This window comes from Phoca vitulina, unplaced genomic scaffold (genome assembly GCF_004348235.1).
Source record: "Phoca vitulina isolate PV1807 unplaced genomic scaffold, GSC_HSeal_1.0 scaffold4, whole genome shotgun sequence".
In the NCBI taxonomy this organism is placed as follows: domain Eukaryota; kingdom Metazoa; phylum Chordata; class Mammalia; order Carnivora; family Phocidae; genus Phoca; species Phoca vitulina.
In genome coordinates this window covers 15,294,677-15,316,493 of record NW_022589707.1, presented here as the reverse complement: position 1 = coordinate 15,316,493, position 21,817 = coordinate 15,294,677, and the positions used below count along the sequence as shown (strand labels likewise).

Here is a 21,817-nt window from a genome sequence, read left to right as displayed (position 1 = left end):
GAGAGAGAGAATGAGACAGAGAGAGAGAGAGAGCATGAGAGGGGGGAGGATCAGAGGGAGAAGCAGACTCCCTGCTGAGCAGGGAGCCTGATGCGGGACTCGATCCCGGGACTCCAGGATCATGACCTGAGCCAAAGGCAGTTGCTTAACCAACTGAGCCACCCAGGCGCCCTGGGTAAGTTCCTTTTGGATTTATTATTATTACTTGGTTGGCTCACTGATATGGGAACCAAATGGATTTGAAAATGAATGGCTGATTATATCTCAAGTGGAGTTGGCATTGGGAAAGAAGACATGAGCTCATATCCCAATTCTGCCCTGTGTCATCCTGGGCAAGCTCCTTCTCTCTTAGGCTTAATCCTATCTGTGAAATCAAGACGAGGTGGCCTCTACAGTCCCTCCCTGGCTCCCTAATCTCCTGCCAGTTCTTTTCCTTCCCAGTTCTTATTTCTAAAGTCAGTTTCAGTCCTCTTCTCCTTTCTTACTTCCATATTATGAAGTACCAAGAACTCCCAGAAATTGTTTCTAATTTCTGCCATGCTTAGGGGAAAACCGGGGTCTTAGGCTCTTTGGTTTCACCTCTCTGTTAGCGGGGAAGGCTTTGTAGAACCGGGGCTTTCTCCTCAGCGCCTGGGACACGGAGATTCACTAGCTCTTGCCTAGCCACAGTGGTGAGACTTGACATGTAAGGGCACCCCTGTGCACTGTGTGTGCGTGCATGTCGCTCCATGCAGAATGCTTTGCGGCTTGCGGAGGAGAGGACATTTGGGAGGTAGGAGAGATGAAAGGATGCCATGGTCCCCTGGTAGAAGATGGAATTCTAATAACTCATTACTGCCTAATGCTTTGCCATTTGCAAAGAGCTTTCATGTGCATTATCTTTTGGATCACGCAACAACTCTGCCGGGCAGGGGTGTTATTTTCCTCCATTTGAACATGAAAAAACTCAGCCTTAGAAAGGTTAGGGAACCTGCCCAGTGCTACTCAGCTGGTAAGCAGGGGAGCTGGAACTCCGAAGGCAAAACCCATACCCTTTTGCTGTAACACAAGTTAATCTCCAGATAGAATCCTCTATCTCACAGATATATCTGTATCTGTTAGTTTCCTCTCTAATATGCTAGCTGGCTAAAGGGACTTGGGGGCTGTTTATTGAGGTAATTACTTATATGAGATTGAGTAATTTTTATGGTGATGACTTCTTTTCACACCTGGTGTCTGCTGTCAAATAGCTCAGAGGGGTTAGGCACAGCAGGTGGCCAGAGAAGGAGATTTTTCCACGGGCAGCTCAGCAGGAGGTATGTAATAACTACGCCTGCCGCCGTGTGGGCTGACGCATGGAGCTGTCAGGCTCTCACTGCTGCTATTCACATGGCTGGAAAATCTTTATTTCTCAGGATGCAGACTTCGCTTACAATGTAGCGGACACCTGAGCTGAGACAGCTGGGCCTGGCCGCTGGAGTGCCCACCATGGGAGCTTACACAGAAAGGGCTGCGTGTCTGAGCTCATTGCAGATGGTTTTAACCGATGGTGTCATCCTCACCCCAAAATCTGTTCTCCCCCTATAGTAGGGAACCCAGCAAAGGTGGTGGGATCCTTCCAGGGGCTCATAGACATGTCCCACACACCCAGCTCAGTGAACGTTTCTAGCAAGGGGAAGCTGGCCTCTCTGAGCTTTCAAGTGGTGGGAAGCCAGAGCACAGGTTGGCTAGGAGGGGGGACAGTACCAGTGGAGATGGAGATGATGGGTTTTCTCCCCCACTCTCACCCCCCAGCTTTTGTTCCTTCCACCTAATGCCCTACTGCCCTCCCCCCCTCCCAAGTGTCCAGTGTCTCGCTCTGCTGGTGTCTTCTGTCCTGCCCTTTGGTCATCTTAAGGATGGGCCGGTGGCCAGGATGCCTAGAGGTACAGGGCAGGCAGAGAACAGGAACGTAGTTGCAGAACCGGTTGGAGCATCAGCAGTAGTTGGCAGGCATTTAAGAGTTCCGTGAAACCAACTCTTGTGGTGGCTGCTAAGCCTGGCCGGGGATATGGGCAAGAGAGGCACAAAGAACAGGCCCCTTGGCTTGCCTGCATGGAAACGAGGGAGGGATAGAAGCTCAGCACCAGGGGGGCTATTGACTGTCAGAACGTGGGATGAGGGGCGCCTGGGTGGCTCGGTCGTTAAGCATCTGCCTTCAGCTCAGGTCATGATCCCAGGGTCCTGGGATCGAGCCCTGCATCGGGCTCCCTGCTCAGCTCCCTGCTCTCTCTCTCCCACTCCCCCTGCTTGTGTTCCCTCTCTCGCTGTGTCTCTCTCTGTCAAAAAAGTAAATAAAATCTTTAAAAAAAAAAAAAAAAGAATGTGGGATGAGTGTGAGGGTGAATGAGAGGAGGGCGCCAGGAGCACCAAGAACACCTGGGTGGAGTAGCAGGGGTAGACATGGCAACTTGCAAATCCCAATATATGCCCTCTACCAGACCAACCTTCATTTGCAGAGAGTTTGAGATCTTTGCATGGATTTCCAGACGGCAGAGATAGGTTGTGTTCAGCTCTCTGCACTCTCAGGACTGGGAAAGAGCATTTTTCAAATAGAGACAAGGATGATTAGGGCAAGAAAATGGCTGCCCTTCACCGGCACCTACTTAACGTTCTCTCTGCTTCTGTGTTTTGATGGACTTATGCTCATGAGAATGGTGTTAGATCTGCCAACCACCCCCCTGCCCCCCTTTTAGTGCCCTCTGAAGGCTGTCCCTAATGTTGCCTCCGGGTTAGGGAGAACCTCATGGGTGATGACAGTTGGTTCTAAAGCCTGGACATGAGGTTGCCAGGCAGATAAGGAAAAGGGCTGGGCATCCGGGCAGAGGGAACAGCATGTGCACAGGCATGGAAGGGCAAAAGACATGGTGAATTTGGGATTTCAATAAGGTTGGAGCTGAGAGGGTGGAGGAGGGAGAGGTGGAGGAGAAACAGATGGAGAAGGGCTCCACTTTGCACCAGCCCTTCCACTCTGCCTCTCTGTACTCCAGTTGTGTCTTTGTCCTCTGTAGCTTGGCTGATAGGGCATGATGAAATGTGCTGTGGATTTACTCATGCTCAGGGCCAGGTAGATCCACTGTCATGGACTGTGCCCAGGAGTATGGAAGTTCTGCTGTGAAGTCACCACTCCGGGAAAAATAAAGTGCATGCTCTGGGTGCCTGTGTAACATGATCTTCATACTCTTGAGAGCCCCTTATTCTTAGGTTCCTCTTTTCTTCCTGTTCCTTCTCCCTCCCCTCCTTCCTTGTCATTGTTCTAGTCAGTGCTGTATTTTACAGATGCCTCATTTTGCCGATAGAGATGTCAGTGCACAGGTGCTTTCTAGAACACTCATTTTAAAGACTCCTCTTTTTCTGGAGTGTTGGGGGTGGGTTGTGACAGAGCGTAACTTCGGCAGATGGGCCCTGGTACTTAGCCAGAAGTAAGGATTTCCCTTCTGTTTTAAACCTGTTCCTTTTTTGGGAGGCTGCTTGCCTGTGTCGGGGAAATGGTGGTTTGACTCCCCATCTTCACAGGGCTGTGGTTCAACTCCTAGCAAGCCTGTTGGGTTCCGACTGAGACCTGCCAGGCCTCAGCAGCTCCCAGGGGTTGTGCTTGGCGGCCCACCTCCAAGGACCCTGTGGAGACTGGTTGAGCCGGGAGAAAGTGAGCCCTTCGGCGCTGGCATTTCCTCCAGGCCTGCCACCCGCAGTGGCAGCAGCTCTGCGGTGGACCTTGCCTCTTTGAGGCTGGACTAGACCCCCTGGAGATTCTCCAGAACCTCCCGGAACAAAGTGAAACCCTGAGAGTCCCATCTGGATTGAGCCGGTTTTCTGATGAGAAGATGCAGATCTGCCACGTGAGGCTGCACATTTAGCTCCCTGTGACAGAACCATTTTCCCTGTCAACAGGTCCTTCAGCCCACAGCCCTCTCCAGCAGCTCTTCCCGCATTCATTCGTGTAAAGGGATGACGCATGTGACAGCGTCGAGTGCGGATTCATTCGGGCCGTCACCTAGCAACGGCCTAATGGCTCCCCTGGCTCCCTGAGCCGGCTGAGAGCACAAAGGCAGCTTTTCAGGCTCGGCCTTCTCCCACCCACACACAGGACTTCAGGGGCCTCGGCCCCTGCCGCTGCTGCGGAAGCTAAATGGTGTAGATGAAGCAAGTTCAGGACAAACAACAAAGGGGGGCTCGGGACTGGCCGGCGCCCTTCTGGGCCCTTCTCAGGGCCCCCTTGGGAGGACTGAATCCCAAGTCAGCCCCAGCACCCTAGCCCGTATTGTACTTCGCATTTGTATGGAGTTCTGGAGCTGGACAGGATTGAGAGACCACCCAGCAAATAGCTAACCCTCCGAGGATGGAAGGTCTTTTCTCTTTTCCAGCTCTTTCCAGCGTGGACCTTCAGCCAGAGTTTCAGTCCTCGCCCCTGACAGTGAAGAAGTGCTTCTTTATGTCTTGAGTTAGCTTTGCGTGTAACTCAGGAACATTCCTTTCTGCAAAATATATATGTTTTTCATTATAAAGTAATATGACCACATTACAGAAAACAGATACAAGGGTAAAAAAAGTCAGTCATCCATAATCCCACGACCCGGACATAAGCACTGTCAGCATTTGCTATATTTCCGTTGTCTGTTTTTCTTCCAATGCATCTGCTTTTTCCATACTTGTAATCATGGCATACATACAATTTTGTGTCCTGCTCTTTCACTTAATATTTCCCTTCAAGTTATACTATAAGCGCTTTTTCATATTTGCCACGTAGTCTTATTTTTAATGGCTATACATTATAACCAAAGACTAGACCATTTCCTCTCATTCGGCCCAGTTATGTCTGGGACATAGGCTTGGGGTTTATTTGCCAGCTGAAAGCTCACCATTATCTTTTGCTTTTTTTTTTTCCCTCCAGGGACCAAGTTTTTAGGATTAACGTCAGAAGTGGAGACGAGATCAGCAAACTAAGTCAGCTAGTGAATTCAGACAACCTTAAGGTACCTAGTTCTTAGTCCTCTTGGGTATCTCTGACTTTGGTGAGAGGAGACTCTTGCACCACTGACATTGTTACTCCTGGAGAGTTTTTGTTAGTATAGTCCTGTATTAGTCAACGGGCCCTCACACGATTGCGAGGGTTGATGGGGAGAAGCGCTGTAGATCACAGCACTGCTGTCCTGGGAGCTGGGCAGCCTCAATGGTGGGCTCCATCTTTCTATCTGCCATTGACTTACTACTTCTTGGATTTTGCCAGGTATTGCCTTCTGGGTAGGCCTGACCAGACACAGCTATGAAATGGGCAAAGTTTACCCTTGGGCAGAACCCAGCTCCTCAGGGATCACCCTTGCTTTTGGCAGTTGTTCTAGAAGAATGAGCTCATTGTGCCTTTTACCTGAACTGTCCTTTAATCTGGTTTTATTTCCATTCTCTTCAGCTCAACGTCTGGAAATCTCCCTCCACCTTCAGTCATCCCATGGATGTCCTGGTCCCATCTGTCAGTCTGCAGCTAGTGAAATCCTTCTTGAAGTCCCAGGGCTTAGAGTACTCGGTGACAATTGAAGACCTGCAGGTGGGTAGGGCGAGGTCCCTAACTGGTCTTGCATAGGACAAAGCACCCAGAGTGGACCCGAGACATGTGCAAGTCATGGTCTTATCCTTCTCCATTTTATAGATGAACTCATTGAGGTCCATGGAAGTAAAATGCAGTGACTTGTTAGTGGGAACATGTTGTAGTAGAAAGGGCATACATAGGTTAGGGAACTGGACAGATCTGTATCCAAATCCTGATTTTGCTAACTATCAGCTGTGTGACTTTGGACAAGCTATTAACGTCTTGAGCCTCTGTTTCTTCATCAGTAAAATGGTAACAGCGATGCCTACTTCATACAATTTATCGAGAAGATTAAATGTATTAAGTGTATGTGAAATGCCCAATGGTACTTGGTCTGTCATAGATGCCCCACAAGTATGAAGCTTCTCTCCCTTATTGTATTTGAAGTCAAGAGGGAAGAAAAGTGTGTGTATGTGGGCGGGGGGGCCTGGGCGTGTTGGAGACCAGTCATAAAAGGCATCTTTTGAGAAAGAGGGAACGTCACCAATAGTTCTCAGCAGAGGGAACATCACCACCCAAGCCAGACGCAAGCCTCACAACCTGTATCTGAACAGCAGGACAGTGTCTGGCTCATGTTCTCTCCCTCACCGAGGTGGGTTATGGACTAATTGGTGATTTGGCCCGGGAGTTTCCTGATGGCGTGAGCAGCTGTGAGCTTATTAATCATCCTCACATGTCACGGACATCTGCCAGGAGCCTTCAAAGTATGAGTGGTTATAAGAATTTCTTTGTTTCTGAATGGTTTCCCAAGCTGTGTATTTCAGAGACACTGGATACCAGATGCGGGCTGATGTCTAGAGAATTCATAGTATAGAATAACCAAATAGCACATATGTTGCTTTTGGGGAGTAAGTGGGTTTTGAATGGGGTGATGTATGTTGGGTGCCAAGAAATAAGCTTTTATAGATATGTGGAAGAAATCTGACCGCCTTTCACACCTTGATGTTTGTGTGCCAAGGGTGCCGCCATCTTGGCCAGCTCGTGCCAAAATATGGCAGAAACAACATGAACCTCCATCTCCAGTGGGTCACATCACAGCGTTGCCGTGTCTGTTTTAGGCCCTTTTAGATAATGAAGATGAAGAAATGCAACACAATGAAGGACAAGAGCGGAGCAATAATAGCTTCAACTATGGGGCCTACCATTCCCTGGAAGCTGTAAGTGTCTCAGAGCAGGTTAAGATCAAGGTCATTGACATCCTGGGTTTTGTAACCCCTTTCCTTACTTCCAGGAGGCATTAGTCCTTAGCACAGTACCCCTTCCCTAAGGGGCTAAAATGTGAACACTTCAGTTTGTTTTGTAATTCTTGGGTTGTTTATCTCCCACCAGCACCTAAGAGCATAGTGAAACACAACTGAACATTTTCTCCCACATGCATCCTTCTTTTCTAAGGCAACCCCTGAAAGAAAACCATGAAATAATTACAATCATTTCCATCCTTGTAATTCAACCTTCTTATACCCCACCATAATCCGTGTATTTTACTCACCCAGATTAAAATGTTACTTATTCCAGGCAAGTAGACAAGTGGTTATTTCCAAGGTTAACCAAATATTTCCACGCATTTATCATGATTACTTATAATGCATATTTGTTCTATAATGTGTTTTGGTGCTGTGTTTAGTTAAAAACCACTTTATATAGATGACTGACTTTCAAGGTAAGCCAACCCTTCCAATAAAAAACGTGGAGCAGAACCACTTAATATGATATTAGAACTTGAGGAATCAAGAGGGGCTATAGAATGGGACTGCATCACGTATCCTACAGTTTCCTTATGACCCCTAATGTCTTCTACATTAGTCTGGACATTCTCTACTAGCTCAGAACAACACCTCAAAATGAAATTGTTTTTCTCCTTCCCATACCTGCATACACGTTGTTCTTTATATCCAAAGATGGGGTTCCTGGCATGCTTTTTGTGAGGCATGTACTTTGAGTTGTTTCTCTTCTAGATGAGGGATTATTTCCAAGGTTGACCAACTGTTTTCACTTCTTTCCCATGATTGTCAGTAGCTTTGTTTATTGTGTATACTTCCAACTGCACTGCCCCTTGATCCCTTTTGTGACCAATGACATACATCTGCAAAACAGCTGGATAAAGTTAGGAGTTCAGTCCAGGGCCATGGACAAAAGCAGAGCTCAGGGCACACACAGGGCTCAGACCCATGACGTGAGCCTCGTTAACGTGGCGCACTCCCTAGCTGAGCTAAGTGTTTGCAAATGTCACCCAAGACCCCAGGAACTCCATCGCCTCACCTGCCTGCTATGGGAACCACACTTTCTCATGCACTTGCTTTTGCTCTCTGGCTTTAGGGGTCACTGCCATCTGATTGCAGCTTCCCCCATGCCCCCCCCATGAGGCCTTCTGCTGTGCCTCAGTGTACCGTCTCCCCCTTGGCTCGATCACATGCAGTTCTTTCTAAAAACAGCTTTGAAAAGCTCTCATCCTGTAACCGCTTAGGCCTGGTTGGGTCTCTGGTGGGAGTCTTATGTCTGTCTCAGCCAGGGTTTCCAATTTCAGATTTTCTGTGTGTTGTTGTGGTTGTCATTGTTTCTGTTAGTTTCCCGGCTGAGTGTCCCCCTCATGTTGGCAGTGTGAATTTGGACCCCTCCCTCCCGATACAGCTTGGTATTTTAACTTCTCATGGGGGACTCTCTTGTCCCTCATGGCTCAGGGTGGGCATCCAGCTTTTGCTTCACTTTCTAGGGTCAGTAGGTAGAGCTTCCAGGCCCTTTTCATGGCTGGAATGGATGGTTCTCAGCTCTCAGGTTCCAGCTTCTTGGCCCACCCTGGGTCCTGTGCCCTTGATCACTATTCCTGACTTGCTGTAAACCCTCAATGCCTAAGGCAGATATCTGGTCCCGAGGCTCCATTTTCTGCCCTCAACTCAGCTGGTTAGGTCCCTTCTCACTTCTGACCCCTACAATGTCTCCTTTCTTGATTTTTAAGCTTGGCTGTGAATTATTTTTATTGTAGTTTATCTGGCTTGAGTATATATTTGGGGGGGTGGTTTCTTGCTGCTGCTCAGTCTGCCATATTGACTGCCACTCTGATAAACCACTGAAGCTGGAGTTTTATTCAATATTGATTGCGTATTTTTCTCCTCTGTAAATCTCCCTCTTCCACTTTTAAGATCTAAATAGAAATTTCTTTATTTCCTTCTTTTGCCCTCAGAAGTTTTGAGCAACTAAGATGGATGAACTCTATTTAAATCAAGTTTTTTTAGAAATTGAAACCAAATGGAAGCATTTGTAGCCATGATTTACAGCTCTTCACTCCTTCTCTTAAGGCCGTTAGAGGAATCTCCGAAGTGGTGTGCTTGTACTACAAGGTGTGAGCAAGGTGCTTCACTGGGATGGAGGAAGAAACTATTACAACTTCTATTTACGTCCCACATACGTTTATATTTATTATTAATGCCACCATTTTGCTTCTTTTTTCTTGTTTTATAATGTACATAACATATTTGGTACATTATTCCAGTGGTATACATAATGTATTGTATATATGTAATAGACATAGCATATGTATATTAAAAAACAAATATATATATATATATATATATATATGGTGTATGCTAATTAAAAAAACACTGGTGGAGGAAGTGATGAAAAGGTTTGGAGAGGACCGTTTTCAAGAACCTTGGCTAAATGGGGCGATGGCTGATTATCCAGTCTGGTGCGGCGTGAAGGACTGCACTGTGCACAAGTCTCTCTCATTTAGTGGCCTATAATTTTATGGACAGATAAAATGTGTTATTCTCTAGAATGTTGTAGAAAAGGACTCTTTAGGCAGTTCTTCAAGAATAAGTATTCCATGGCAATAATACTGTCAACCCTGAGATCACAGGGCTGGATCTAATCATTGATCAAATCAATGAAGAAGTCATCGGGATCAGTAAGATGAAGTTCACAGATACCTACCCAGAGCTGAACAAAATTCTCAAATGCCCCTGAGTTCACCTTTTCATGCTTCAGATTTACCGTGAGATGGACAGCATTGCCGGAGATTTTCCTGAGTTGGCGAGCAGGGTGAAGATTGGGCATTCGTTTGAAAACCGGCCCATGTATGTACTAAAGGTGAGACCCCAGGCTCTTCAAGAGGCCTGACTGGACTCAGGCTCCTGGTCCCTTGTGTCCAGGACCCAGCCCTCAGACTTCTGAAGAAGGCAGGTTTTTAGGCTCTCCTTGACTTCAGGGACGTGGGGAGACATCTACTGAGGTTCAAATTTGGTGTGACCGAGAGTCCCCTGTTTTTGCCTAACATGGAAGGAGTTAGAACTTAGAAGGAGTCCATCCCATTGCAAGTTTTGACTGAAAGGCAGGATCAACCAGGTGGGGTAGTGGTGGTGGATGGGTGAGGGGTAGTGGGGATGGGGGTAGGGTGGGTCGGTTAGCCTTCCAGAAAGCGCTCAGATGGGCCACAATCTTTTGCCTTCATTCTTACCTCTAAAAAGTAAGTCAAATTGGGATAGTTCTACAAATTCTATTCTGCTTTTAGGGGTACTTATTGGAAAAGCAATCTAGGAAGCTAATTTTAGGGTTGATGTAATTTTAAGCCCAGCCTATGATCCTTGGCTGCACAAAGCCTAATTTCTAGATATTTCTAACAGATTCAGGTCTATATTGGCAAAAGAGGTAGAGAATTTATGGCAGGGACATAAATTACATAAATAATCCAGCCAAATGAATAAAAAGGAATTTGGAGATATGAACCACGGAACAACTGAAGGTGCTAAGAATTTGTCAGATCCTTAGCTTCATATAAGCCCTGAAGAACCCAGGCTCATGGCTTGAATTACCAGCCAGAGGAGATTTGCCACTGAGCCGGTCGCTCTAAAATAATCCACATAAATTGAGATTATTTGCCAACCTGATGGAGACTCTGGCTTCATTCGCACCACGCTTTGACCCAAGGCGGCCCGGCCCCACCCTTAAATAAGGCAGGAGCCAGAATTCATTTAATGCCATTTGCAAAGAGCTATAGTGAACCTCTCTCTTCCTCCTTTTAAGATCAAATTCATTTATTGCATCAGCTAGAACAGGCTGGTTCCTGCACTCTTGTGTCTCTCTCTGTTGGGATGCCCTTCGAGGTCTTTCAAGAGACGTAATATTATCTCTGATCACACTGGTATTCTCATTCACAATAGCAATAGTTTCCCCTTCCCATTTGCTTCCAACCCCAGAGCGGCTCGAGCGGCCCGGGGCTGCGGCTGGGCCTGCCACCCAATTAAGCTCCTTCGTCACGGATAAGCCTGATAAATAGATGGTGCCCTCAGGAACATTTGGTCTCTGAATTATCCTAAATGGATTAAATGAATAGGGGTGAGCTGGGGAGAGGAGAGGTGAGTGGATACACGGGCAGGAGGGTCATTTTCTGGCCTCTTTGTCCTCCCACAGTTCAGCACTGCAGAAGGCAGGCGGCGGCGGCCGGCGATTTGGCTGAACGCAGGCATCCACTCCCGGGAGTGGATCTCGCAGGCCACGGCGATCTGGACTGCGAGGAAGGTCATGTCGCCCAGTATTAGCTGAGAATTCTGGTGGGCCCAGGGTGCCTCCGCAGGGCCCCAGGGGGCTGGGCCTGGGGGGACGAGGTGGGAAGGCACTCTGCACAGACACAGTAGGCTGGGGGGCCTTTCCCGATTGGAGAAGCAAAAGGTCAGAGCCCTTTGGTCAAGCCACTGTGGCTAAATGACAAAGTCCCTTCGTGGCAGCAAGCAAGCTAATGAGCTGCAGAGGTGGCCCCGAAACACTGACCCATAGTCAGCCCCGCAGAAAGGGAGCAGAGTCTTCTCAGCAGCAAAACTCAGATGAACTTTGCCGTCAGACCCCCCCTAGCCCTCCAGACCCTCAGGGACCTCATGCTGCCTCCATGTCACCCCCCTGCACCCGCTCCGAGAGTCTGCTTTAAGGCAGCACTAGGAAGAGGAGGGGTGCTGTGTGTGCAGGATTTATTTTCCCCGCCCGTTAGCATGGGGGCCCGGATTTCCCCAAACTATGATGATGTGTGGCTCTTCCCTCCCTGGTTGCCACCCCCTGGAAGGAGTGAGTCAACCAGGCAGGCCCGGCCTCGTCGCAGTTGATGGCATCATGACGCCATGTTCCCCCAGGTTTTGAGGTGCTCCAAGAGCTTTGCCGAGAGCTGTCTATGAGGGTGGCAGGGGGCTGCAGGGGGGCATCTGGGGGAGACACACGGGCTTAGACTGGGCACCCCAGCTGGCCATGGTGTAGCTGACAAGCTTCCTGTCTCTGCTTAGATTGTATCTGATTACGGCAAGGATCCAGCCATCACCTCCATTTTGGAGAAAATGGATATTTTCTTGTTGCCTGTGGCCAATCCTGACGGATATGTGTACACACAAACTCAAGTGAGTAATACCGAATGAGCTGGGCTTGAAGTTAAGAAGAGTCTGTTGAATTCCTCACCGCAGCACCTGAACAGTTGTAGGAACGTGGGGAGAACTCCCACACGCGTGCATGTTACGGGCTTCCTTGGGCTCCCATTTTTCACTCGTTCCCTGAGCCGAGAGTCACCAGAGGATATTTTTTCTTAGAATAGTCTAATGAACTCCCTATCATGGATCTTGAACAATTACCAACACTTTACCAATCTTCTTTTCATTTCTTCCCCTCCCACACATTTTTTTTTTCCTTTTGTTTAAAAGCACATCCCTGACATCAGGTTATTTTACCCCAAATTTCTTTAGTATGCATCTCTGGTTGATGATAATTAAAACAACAACAAAAAAAATCCAAACAATACACTGCTGTCACTTTAAAAAAAATTAATGGAATTTATTTAATATCATCTAATTCCCCCAGTTATCTTTTAAATGTCTTCTGAGTCAGTTTGTTGAAATCAGTACCCAAATAAGGTTTGCACCCGTATTTGGTTGTTGTGGTTCTGCAGCCTTTTCAGATCTATGGCAGTTTCCCGCCCCCACCCCTGCCACACACACCTCTTTTAAAAATGTCATTCATTTGTTGGAGAATCGGAGTAAATTGTCCTGTAGAATGTCTCACGTTCTCAATTTGGCTGATGGCTACTTTGTTGTGTTTCATTCGTTCCTGTACCCCCGTATTCCCTTCCTATTCACTAGTAGTCAGAGCTTGAAGTTTGATTGGATTCAGGTGAGTTTTTAGGCAAGAATAAAGCAGCTGCTGTGCATTTCCAGTCCCACCAGTGATCGTTTGGGCATACGATGTCTGTCTGTCCTCCTTCTGCCAAAGCCAAAAATCATTCAGTGGGTTCAGGTGGCATCAGGCTGGTTCTTGCGTTACAAAGTTCTCATCGGGGCATTTTGGGGGCGTCCTTCTTTCTGAGCCCGAAGGGTTGAACCTCCTTTCTCCGGGAGACGAGAGGAGACTGCTCAGTCCGTGAGGACTGGAGCCCCGATGATCCTCCAGGCAGAGCTGCAGGCAGCTTGCTCCATCATAGAGCCCCAGAGAACACGTTCACTTCTCCTGTGCCCTGACCATCTCTGAATGCTTGTTCCTTCCTTGGTGGACTTTTCAGAACCGACTGTGGAGGAAGACACGGTCCCACAATCCTGGAAGCCCTTGCGTTGGCGCTGATCCAAATAGAAATTGGAATGCTAGTTTTGCAGGTAGGCTGGGGAGGTGGTTTTCCCTCCCTGCTGCCCCTGGGGAGCCTGGTCCATGGGGCCCTGGCTGGCTCCATTCCTGCTTCACTGAGAGACTTGGGCCAATCCCTTACACTCTGTCTCGGGTTGGTTTTTTTTTAAGCATTTTTTGGGGTAGGTAATTTTGAAAGGAAATGACTCAGCAATTCTTGTTCTCCTGAAAGAACACTTTTTATTTTTTTAAGGATTTTATTTATTTATTTGACAGAGAGACAGAGAGAGAGAGAGCACCAGTAGGCAGAGCGGCAGGCAAAGGGAGAAGCAGACTCCCCGCTGAGCGAGGAGCCCAACGCAGGGCTCCATCCCAGGACCCTGGCAGACGCTTAACCGACTGAGCCACTCAGGTGTCCCAGAACACTATTTTAAAAACGGCTCTAGTCTTAGATGTACAGATCCACCCCCTGTGCCCTGGTCATCCCCGTTTCTCCCGAGCGAGTGACTGGGTGGGTGGAAGGGCTCTTGGTGGTAACTGGGAAGAGAGCCGTTAGCACCGTTGCCCTAACAGACCAGATTGTGGGACATAGTGAGGCCTCAACTCTAGCAGTTGACCCTTAGATGCGTCAGTGTGACGCGCAGCCCTTTGGTGTCATGGGAAGGGCACGAGGCTTAGGAGACCCGGATTCTGAGTTCCAGCTCTTGAAAAATCATCCCTGCAGTCGTGCCCACTGGCTGCCAGGTATTTTCCTGTGTGTTAACTTATTTATTCGCCTGACCCAGTGAGTGAGTTTTGTTATCTGAAAGGAGACAGTCGAAGCTCAGAGACAGTCTCAGGAGCATGTGGTCAAGAGTTAGAGTCGAGCCTCACCTTGCAGCTCCAGAGCCCAGTAGTGCTCTCTCTGGCTCTTCCACAGCTGTGCTGATGTCCTGTGCTCAGTGTACTTCTTGCACTTGCACACTTGCCTGCCACACACACCGTGGCGGGGAGAATCATGGGCCTGTGGGAAAGGAGCTGATAGAAATGTGGGAACCGAGGGCATCAAAGTTAAGTCAGATCTTCCCACAAGTGGGGTGGTTTCACACACATGCCAAGTACCTCAGGGAGCTATGTCGTGAAGTAGTACAGAAGGCAATATTTCTAAATACCTGTCAAATGCAAGGCTTTAGCTACAACAATAGATTATTTTTGGCAGCACTTGGCCATTAAGATCTGAACCAAGAGAATGAGTTGACACCAGAATAAATGGAGTCATTTTCATTATTAATTGGTATTCATATTAATTATCTAGAATACTTATTAATTACAACTCACTGTCAAGTATGATATGAATTATTTATGACAACTGTTAGTGATGCAATACAAGGTCAACTCTATCCATTTAAAGGAGTCCTTCCACTTTTTCCTCCTCAGCTGTGGCAGATCCAGTACCCTCCCACATCTGCGCCCCCCGCCACGCAACACGTATTGCGGACTAGGCTCCTGGGGGGCTCCTCACATTGACCTGTTCACGGCCAGCCCCTTCTGCCCTTCCTCCGGGTTGAGTGTCCTGCATTTCTGTGTTCTTGCCTATGGGTTCATGTTTCTGCTTGGGCCACTCCCCCCATAGGAGAGGGAACCAGTGACAACCCTTGCTCTGAAGTATACCACGGACACCATGCCAACTCGGAAGTGGAGGTGAAGTCGGTGGTAGATTTCATCCAAGAACATGGGAATTTCAAATGCTTTATTGACTTGCACAGCTACTCACAGCTGCTGATGTATCCATATGGGTACACGGTCAAGAAGGCCCCAGATGCTGATGAACTGGTGAGTGATGGGACACCTTCCACCTAGACCTGGGCCTGCTTGACCCCGGGGTGCTGCCACAGTAGTCCTTCTACAGCTTATAGGGAAAGTCCGGGAGCCTGGACTTATTTCATTAAGGGCCTGGTCTCTCTCCCTGCCCTTTGGAATGTGCCACAGACCTACTGGGGACAGGAAGAAGACCGTTTCCTTGTTTCTGTGTTTGCTGTGAGTTTCAAGAACCACACCTGACCCCTGCCTTTCCTTCTCAATTGTTTTTCTGACCAAAATGTATGACGGACCCACTGCTTGCCAAGAACTGTGGGTGGCCCTGTGGTGCGTAAGGGGGAGGTGCTCCTCATTCCAGTCAAGGTAGAGTTTAAGTAGGGTGCAGGCTACAGCCTAGGGGTGCTCTGCGTTGCATATAATGACTCGCCCTAGGATGTGAACAGGCACTTAGGGTGGACTGATGAGCAGGGCTGGCATCTGTAGGGTGACTGCAGGCTTCTCCCTCTGTGCTGGTCAGCTCGAGAGCACCCCCCTGCCCAGGGCCACAGCTAGCCTCTAAACCTCCCAGCAGATGCAGGGCTCATGCTAGGTGTGGGCTAGATTCTGGTCTCAAACAGCCAGAGGCACATCCATATATGGTGGCCCTGTCTCCACCTCCACTCTGGGAATACCCAACTCTTAGAAGGTTTTCTCTGGAACATACTTGGCCTTCCCGCATGTTCATGAACATGACATTCCCGTCCCTCAGGATAGGTGAAGATGGTGGTGTATTTACTAGATTGGGTTGGTGAGCAGCCCTCCACATCTCATGTATCAGGCTTCGGCTCTGGCTGGATGGAAAAGAAGGAGACTGGAAGGGAAACTTGAGGGAAGGGCCGAGAATCTTCCACACCATCGCAGTGCAGAACAGCTGAGGGATGTCAGGCTGTGGGATCCATTCTTTCTCACTCCACTGGTTCCCCCTCCTAGGACAAGGTGGCGAGGTGTGCGGCCAAAGCTCTGGCTTCCCTGTCGGGCACTACATACCAAGTGGGTCCTACCTGCACCACTGTCTGTAAGTACTCGCTGTCTTAGTTATTCAGAAAATGCTTGGAGGGGAAACCTGCAATAAATTGGGAGAAGAGCCGCAAGTTAGACTTACTATGTTGTAGCCTGATTATTTTTGTTGTTGGCGATAGACTGAATTTGCGTCAAGCTTATGGGATGATGGCTGCTGTAGGGGGTCATCTTCATCAGTACCACCACCACGGTCATGCTATCTGTCATGTGCCCATGGTGAGCTTAGTCCTTCTAGTGTGCTAGAGTCTGTGTCCCTTCTAGTCCATGAAAGATCCTGTCATAGTTTATCAAAAATTCCTCAGGCCCATCATTCCATTTTCAAAGGAAACCCACTTTTGGAGAGGCAGACCGAGGTGGCGGGAGTGGGGCTGGAAGAGATTCCCTCACTTTCCCGTCAGAAATGACCACGTGGTGGAGCACAGCATGCTGGGAGCTGGGGTCTTCTTTGCAATGGTTAGCATCAAGCCAAAAACAAACAAACAAACCACCAAACAAACTACCAAGACTCCAAACCTGAGATGGTCTTCAGGCTCATTACCTACAGCTTCAGCCTCATTTTGAGGAAATACCTTTGTTTTGGTTTCTCACTGAAGTGTTTCATCTGAGCATTTCACTCTGTTCCTACTGAGATCCTTCCAGTTCCCTCATTCCGTGAGCCTGAGCTTTAAACTTAAAGATCAAATTGAAGAATATTATCATTCTCTGAGAGTCTAGCTATCAATGGGAAATAAAAATACGAACATGAGGAGCAAGGTTCTGACACCTTTAAAGCTAGTGCCCTTCTTTTCCCCTCTAGTGTCTCTAAGAGTTGGTCCACCCTCAGACCCCCTGCAAACTCGCTGATATTTCTGTCCTCTTCCATACTGTAACTCTCCCATCCAATTGCTCCACCCTCAGCTAGCTGTTCCCTTCAGTCTTCCTCTTCTGGGAAGTTTCTCCATCCCCCCTCCTGGGTTCTCCTCTGTACTCCGACCTCAGCACTCTTGTCTGTGTTTCATATGCCACCTTGCTGCATAAAGCAATTAGCCTGATGTTGGTGTTTGTGTGGCTTAATTGCAGCAACCATCCATTAATTATTCATGGTTGATTATTATTAGTGTTGTTAAATGGGAACTCCTCAGAGAAGAAACACATCAGGAGAGTTTCTCCATCCTCTGCTTAATTAGTGAGAACTGAGTTTAGGACTGCAGAGAGGTGAAGAGACTTGGTAGGAGTCCTTTGACGAGGCCCTCTCAAAAGAGCTTTGTGGGTCACCACAGTCCTGGCTTTTGGGTCAAACACCAATTTAAAGGATGGCCTTGTAATCCCACATCAAACACATTCTTCCCAGAGTATGCTATGCCAAAATCAAGAGATACTCATCGGATTCCTCCAGAACAAGAGGAGGAAGGCTCTCCTGAGTGCTGTCCAAAAGACATAATTATTTCCTAAGTCTTTCAAGAGCACATCTTCTGTATTGTTTAAAGGCTTTGCCTACCCTCCTTGCTTTCCAAAAATGTAGTCAATTTTTGTATAATAACACTCCGATCCCATGGGTTATTGCATGTGCTACATGAATAGTCGACGTTTGTCCCTTCAAGTGCCAGACCTTTTCTTAGATTAACCATTTTAGCTGAAAATAATTCTCAAATAAATTTCACACTTTCTTGCCTTTTTAAACAGAGCATGTACAAGGGATTTAAGCTCCTTTCTTCGTGACGGAATGGCCTTCTGAACATCAGTTGTAATGTCCTGAAGGCCTTCTGTGCCATATTGTATTTTCAATCCCTGTGCTGGACAGCCCCAAGTCCATTTTGCTTCTTTAATTCTTGTGTCTGCTTTTTTAGAGTTTTCATGTTTCCTTCCCCTGGTCAGACTGTACTGCTTTTAGGCCACCTGCCTCTAGGAACCTTCTCCCCTTCTCTTCACTACTAAAGGCTGGGACACAAGTTCTTTGGGCTCATTTGACTCGTGGATAGATTGTGAGTAAGAAGGATGTTCATGACAGCGTTGTTTATAGTCATAGCAGCCTGGTGAGCACCTAAATGTCCGTCAGTACAGTCCACGTAAACCACATTTGGTGCAGGCACTCAATGAGACAGTGTGCCCCCCTTCAATGAATGAGGTATGTCTGTATGTGCTAATAGGGAATAATCTTTAAATGTTAATTGAAAAATATAGTGTGGTTTTTATTTTATTTATTTAAATATTTATTTAAATATTTATTTAAATTTTTAAATTTTTAATTTATCTTATTATTTTTTAAAGGATTTTATTTATTTATTTGAGAGAGAGAGAGCGCGCATGAGAGAGAGTGAGCACAAGGCGGGGAGGGGCAGAGGCAGAGGGAGAAGCAGACTCTCTGCTGAGCGAGGAGCCCGAAATACAGTGTGTTTTTAATCTTATGTTCCCATTAATGTTAAAAGAGTAGATAGACTGGGGCACCTGGGTGGCTCAGTTGGTTAAGTGTCTGCCTTCGGCTCAGGTCATGATCTAGCCCCGCATCTTGGGGTCCTGGGATCGAGCCCCACATCGGGCTCCATGCTCAGCGGGGAGTCTGCTTCTCCCTCTCCCTCTGCCCCTCACTCCCACTCGTGATCTCTTTCTCTCAAATAAATAAATAAAATCTTAAAAGAAAAGAGTAGATAGACTTTGAGCAGGGACCCAAATAAAGTGAAGTGCATGCACTTGATCACTTTGCTCTGCAGAGGACTTCTTGCCTCCTTCCTGAATTTAATATGTGTTCTGAAATACTTGAGCTTACCATATAAACAACCTCTAGAAACTTCTGGTGCCATCATCTGTTTTTTATTCAGCATTTTCTCAGGGTAGAGAAGGAAGGATTTCAGAGACTATAGGAGAGCCTGTTTCATAACCTCAGGGGGCGTGTCATCACAGTAGAAGCAGCATCTCTAGAAAAATCACAAGTGGTATCATGAGAAACAACCCTCGAGAATGATGGAAAAACAAAAGGACCCGTGTTTTCATTTAACAGACATGTACTATACTAAATGGACTGGAAGGAGGTTGAGGAAAGCATGGGCTTTTTTTCAGCGGATGGCCTTGGGTTTCAATTCCAGTCCTGCCATTTTCCGTCAATATTTCCTTAGATAAATTCCTCATTCTGAGCCTGGATTTCCTCCTCTGAAAAACAAGGACAGTGATACCCACCTCACTGGATTTTTGAAGATTAATGAGGTCATAAATGTAAACTTTCCAATATAGATGACCGGCTCATGGGAGATGTTCAATAAATGATAGCTGCTATTGACATCACTATTTTATTATTCAGTGTCATCCACACTTTGCACTTTTAGCCAGTTTCTGCTCTAGTAGAGTTTGGCTGGGAAGAAGCAGGAAAACGGGCCTCTTTCCTTTCCCCAGCCTTTTGGCAAAGGGAAGTCCCAAGGGCTGTGCTTCGTTCTCTCTGTGTATCAGTTATCTCTTGCTATGTAAAAAGTTATCCTAAAACTTAGCAGCTTAAAATAATAAACATTTATTTTCTTCCACTGTTTCCCTGGGGTAGGAATTCAAAAATGGCTTAGCTGGGTGGCTCTGGCTCAGGGCCTCTCCCAAGATCGCAGTCAAGGTGTCTTCCAGGGCTAGAGTCCTTTAAAGGCTTGACTGGGCTGGAGGGGTCTGCTTCTCAGGTGGCTCACTCAGGTGCTGAGTACCGGCAGGAGGCCTCCAATCCTTACCACCAAGACCTGTCTATAGGACACTCTCTCACCGTCCACACACTCTGATACGTGGCTTTCCCCAGATCAAATGATCCAAGAGAGAGCAAGGTGGAAGCCATAGTATTTATGATCTAGCCTTGAAGGTCACACACCATCATTTCTGCAATCTCCTGTTAGTTACCCAGGTCAGGGCAGCCCCACTCAGTGTCGGAGGGGACTACCCAAGGATGTGAAGACCAGGAGACAAGGATCATTGGGGCTGTCTTGGAGGCTACCTATCACACTCTGTGAAGATTGATTTTGAGTGACCAGAAGGAGTCTGCACAGTGAGTTAGTGACAAGGTGGGCACGAAGATTTAAAATCTCTTGGTTTGTGAGGAATGAAGACGTTCGTCGTATAGGACAGCCTGAGACATACGGATCAGGCCAGTGTTTGTGTGTTGGTGGCCTGATGACCTTCAGAAAGAATTCTACATCCCTCAGGAACCACAGGCAGGCAGAACTCCTGAGGCCCGCTCATCTAACCCTGAAAGGAACTGGGGTTCCAAGGTGCTTTCTTTTCTGACTTACAGATCCAGCTAGCGGGAGCAGCGTTGACTGGGCGTATGATAATGGCATCAAGTATGCATTCACGTTTGAGTTGAGAGATACTGGGCACTATGGCTTCCTCCTGCCAGCCAACCAGATCATCCCCACTGCAGAGGAGACCTGGTTGGGCCTGAAGACCATCATGGAGCATGTGCGGGACAACCTCTACTAGATGAGGAGCCCAACTCAGTCTCCAGTTATTTCTCCCCGTGTATGTGTGCTCGCTGAAGCCACGATTAAAGGGAGCTTGTTCTTCCATGTGTGACTCAGAGCCCTCTGGTTTTGTGGGGGGCACAGGTCAGCCCCTCCCCAGCCCTCATCCTTGAAGTTCATGCATGCTGGTGGTGCACCTCAAGAGAGGCGCTCTTGCCACCCTGCTGTGCTTCGGTCCTGCTATTTCCTGAGCCCTTTGTGTGCCCTTCCTTTCACATAATTGGTTGGGCAGGCCACACTTAGCATCATTCCGTACTGGGTGGCACGGCTCTACCTCATTTTAAGAACAAAAAAGACATCTAAGATGGTTCCCTGGCCTTGTCCAATCTAGCCAGGCTGGTGACCTTGCTCTGCTGGGGCCCCAAGGGAGACACTGTGGGCGACAATGCCTGTCTTTGAGATCAGTCTCAGAGGTGACATAGAACTTCCTTTAATTTATCGCACTCCTTGAACATATTTGTCTTTGAAAAATAAATCTTGTAGGGTTATCAGTAGAGGCCATCTTCCTTTTTTTTTTTTTTTTGGTTTTTGTTTGGGGTCTGAATATGAAATAGTGGATCACTTCCCATCACTGGGCCCCAAATTCCCAGATATAACAGTTCTGATCACGTTCTTCCCTTTTTACACATTGTAACTGGGGTCCCAGAAGGGGATCTGTGTCACCATAGGTACTGCTCACCCAGGAACCCTTAATGAAGTGGTGATCTAATAGTAGGATTGCTAAATTATCCCCATCTATTCTAATGGGCTCACCTCTATTTTGCCTTTTGAACTCACTTCAAAGATCTTGCCCTCACCCTACGGGTCCTAAATCACTCCTCTGGCCTGGATAATCTCACTGCCCTGGCACATTCCTGTTTGCAGTCTGGTGTACCTTGTGTTTCCTTCTCCTGGCTTTTCTTTTGGTCTTTAAAGACAACTTCTATTTTGCATCCTGGACCATGAGCGTCAAGGTGGAGCAAGGATTCATCAGTCAGGCTTCTCTTGTTCCATTCCTCCTCAGCACATACCATCTGCCCCCCCCCCCTTTTTTCCTTTTTTCAAACATGTCCGTAAATCTTATCCTCCTGCCTAGGATTTGTGCGGCATCTGGTGTGTGCTCATAAGCCAATAAATATTCAATATGAGTCTCATGATCATCTCCTATTCTTCACCTTCACCTGAATGGAACCAAGCAATGGTTTTGAATATGCAGCTCTTTCTAATGTCAAAAGTCAATTTTAATCCCTGTCTGTATCGCATGACATGTAGGAGGGCCTTCTCCCCGTCAGGCCCAGGGGCCTCCAGGGCACAGTGTTACCTTGGTGATTGTACTCTGGTC

General features: G+C 47.5%; 1 protein-coding gene across 1 annotated transcript; it reads left to right on the top strand.

The window, feature by feature from the left end:
• Positions 1 to 6,462: 6,462 nt before the first annotated feature.
• CPA4 (carboxypeptidase A4) lies at positions 6,463 to 20,670 on the top strand. The gene is made up of 8 exons (XM_032401567.1): positions 6,463 to 6,759; positions 9,584 to 9,685; positions 11,006 to 11,113; positions 11,863 to 11,973; positions 13,122 to 13,212; positions 14,793 to 14,992; positions 15,947 to 16,031; positions 20,268 to 20,670. The coding sequence occupies exons 1-8, from the start codon at positions 6,688 to 6,690 to the stop codon at positions 20,453 to 20,455; spliced, it is 957 nt and encodes a 318-aa protein (XP_032257458.1). The 5' UTR covers positions 6,463 to 6,687; the 3' UTR covers positions 20,456 to 20,670.
• Positions 20,671 to 21,817: the final 1,147 nt, after the last annotated feature.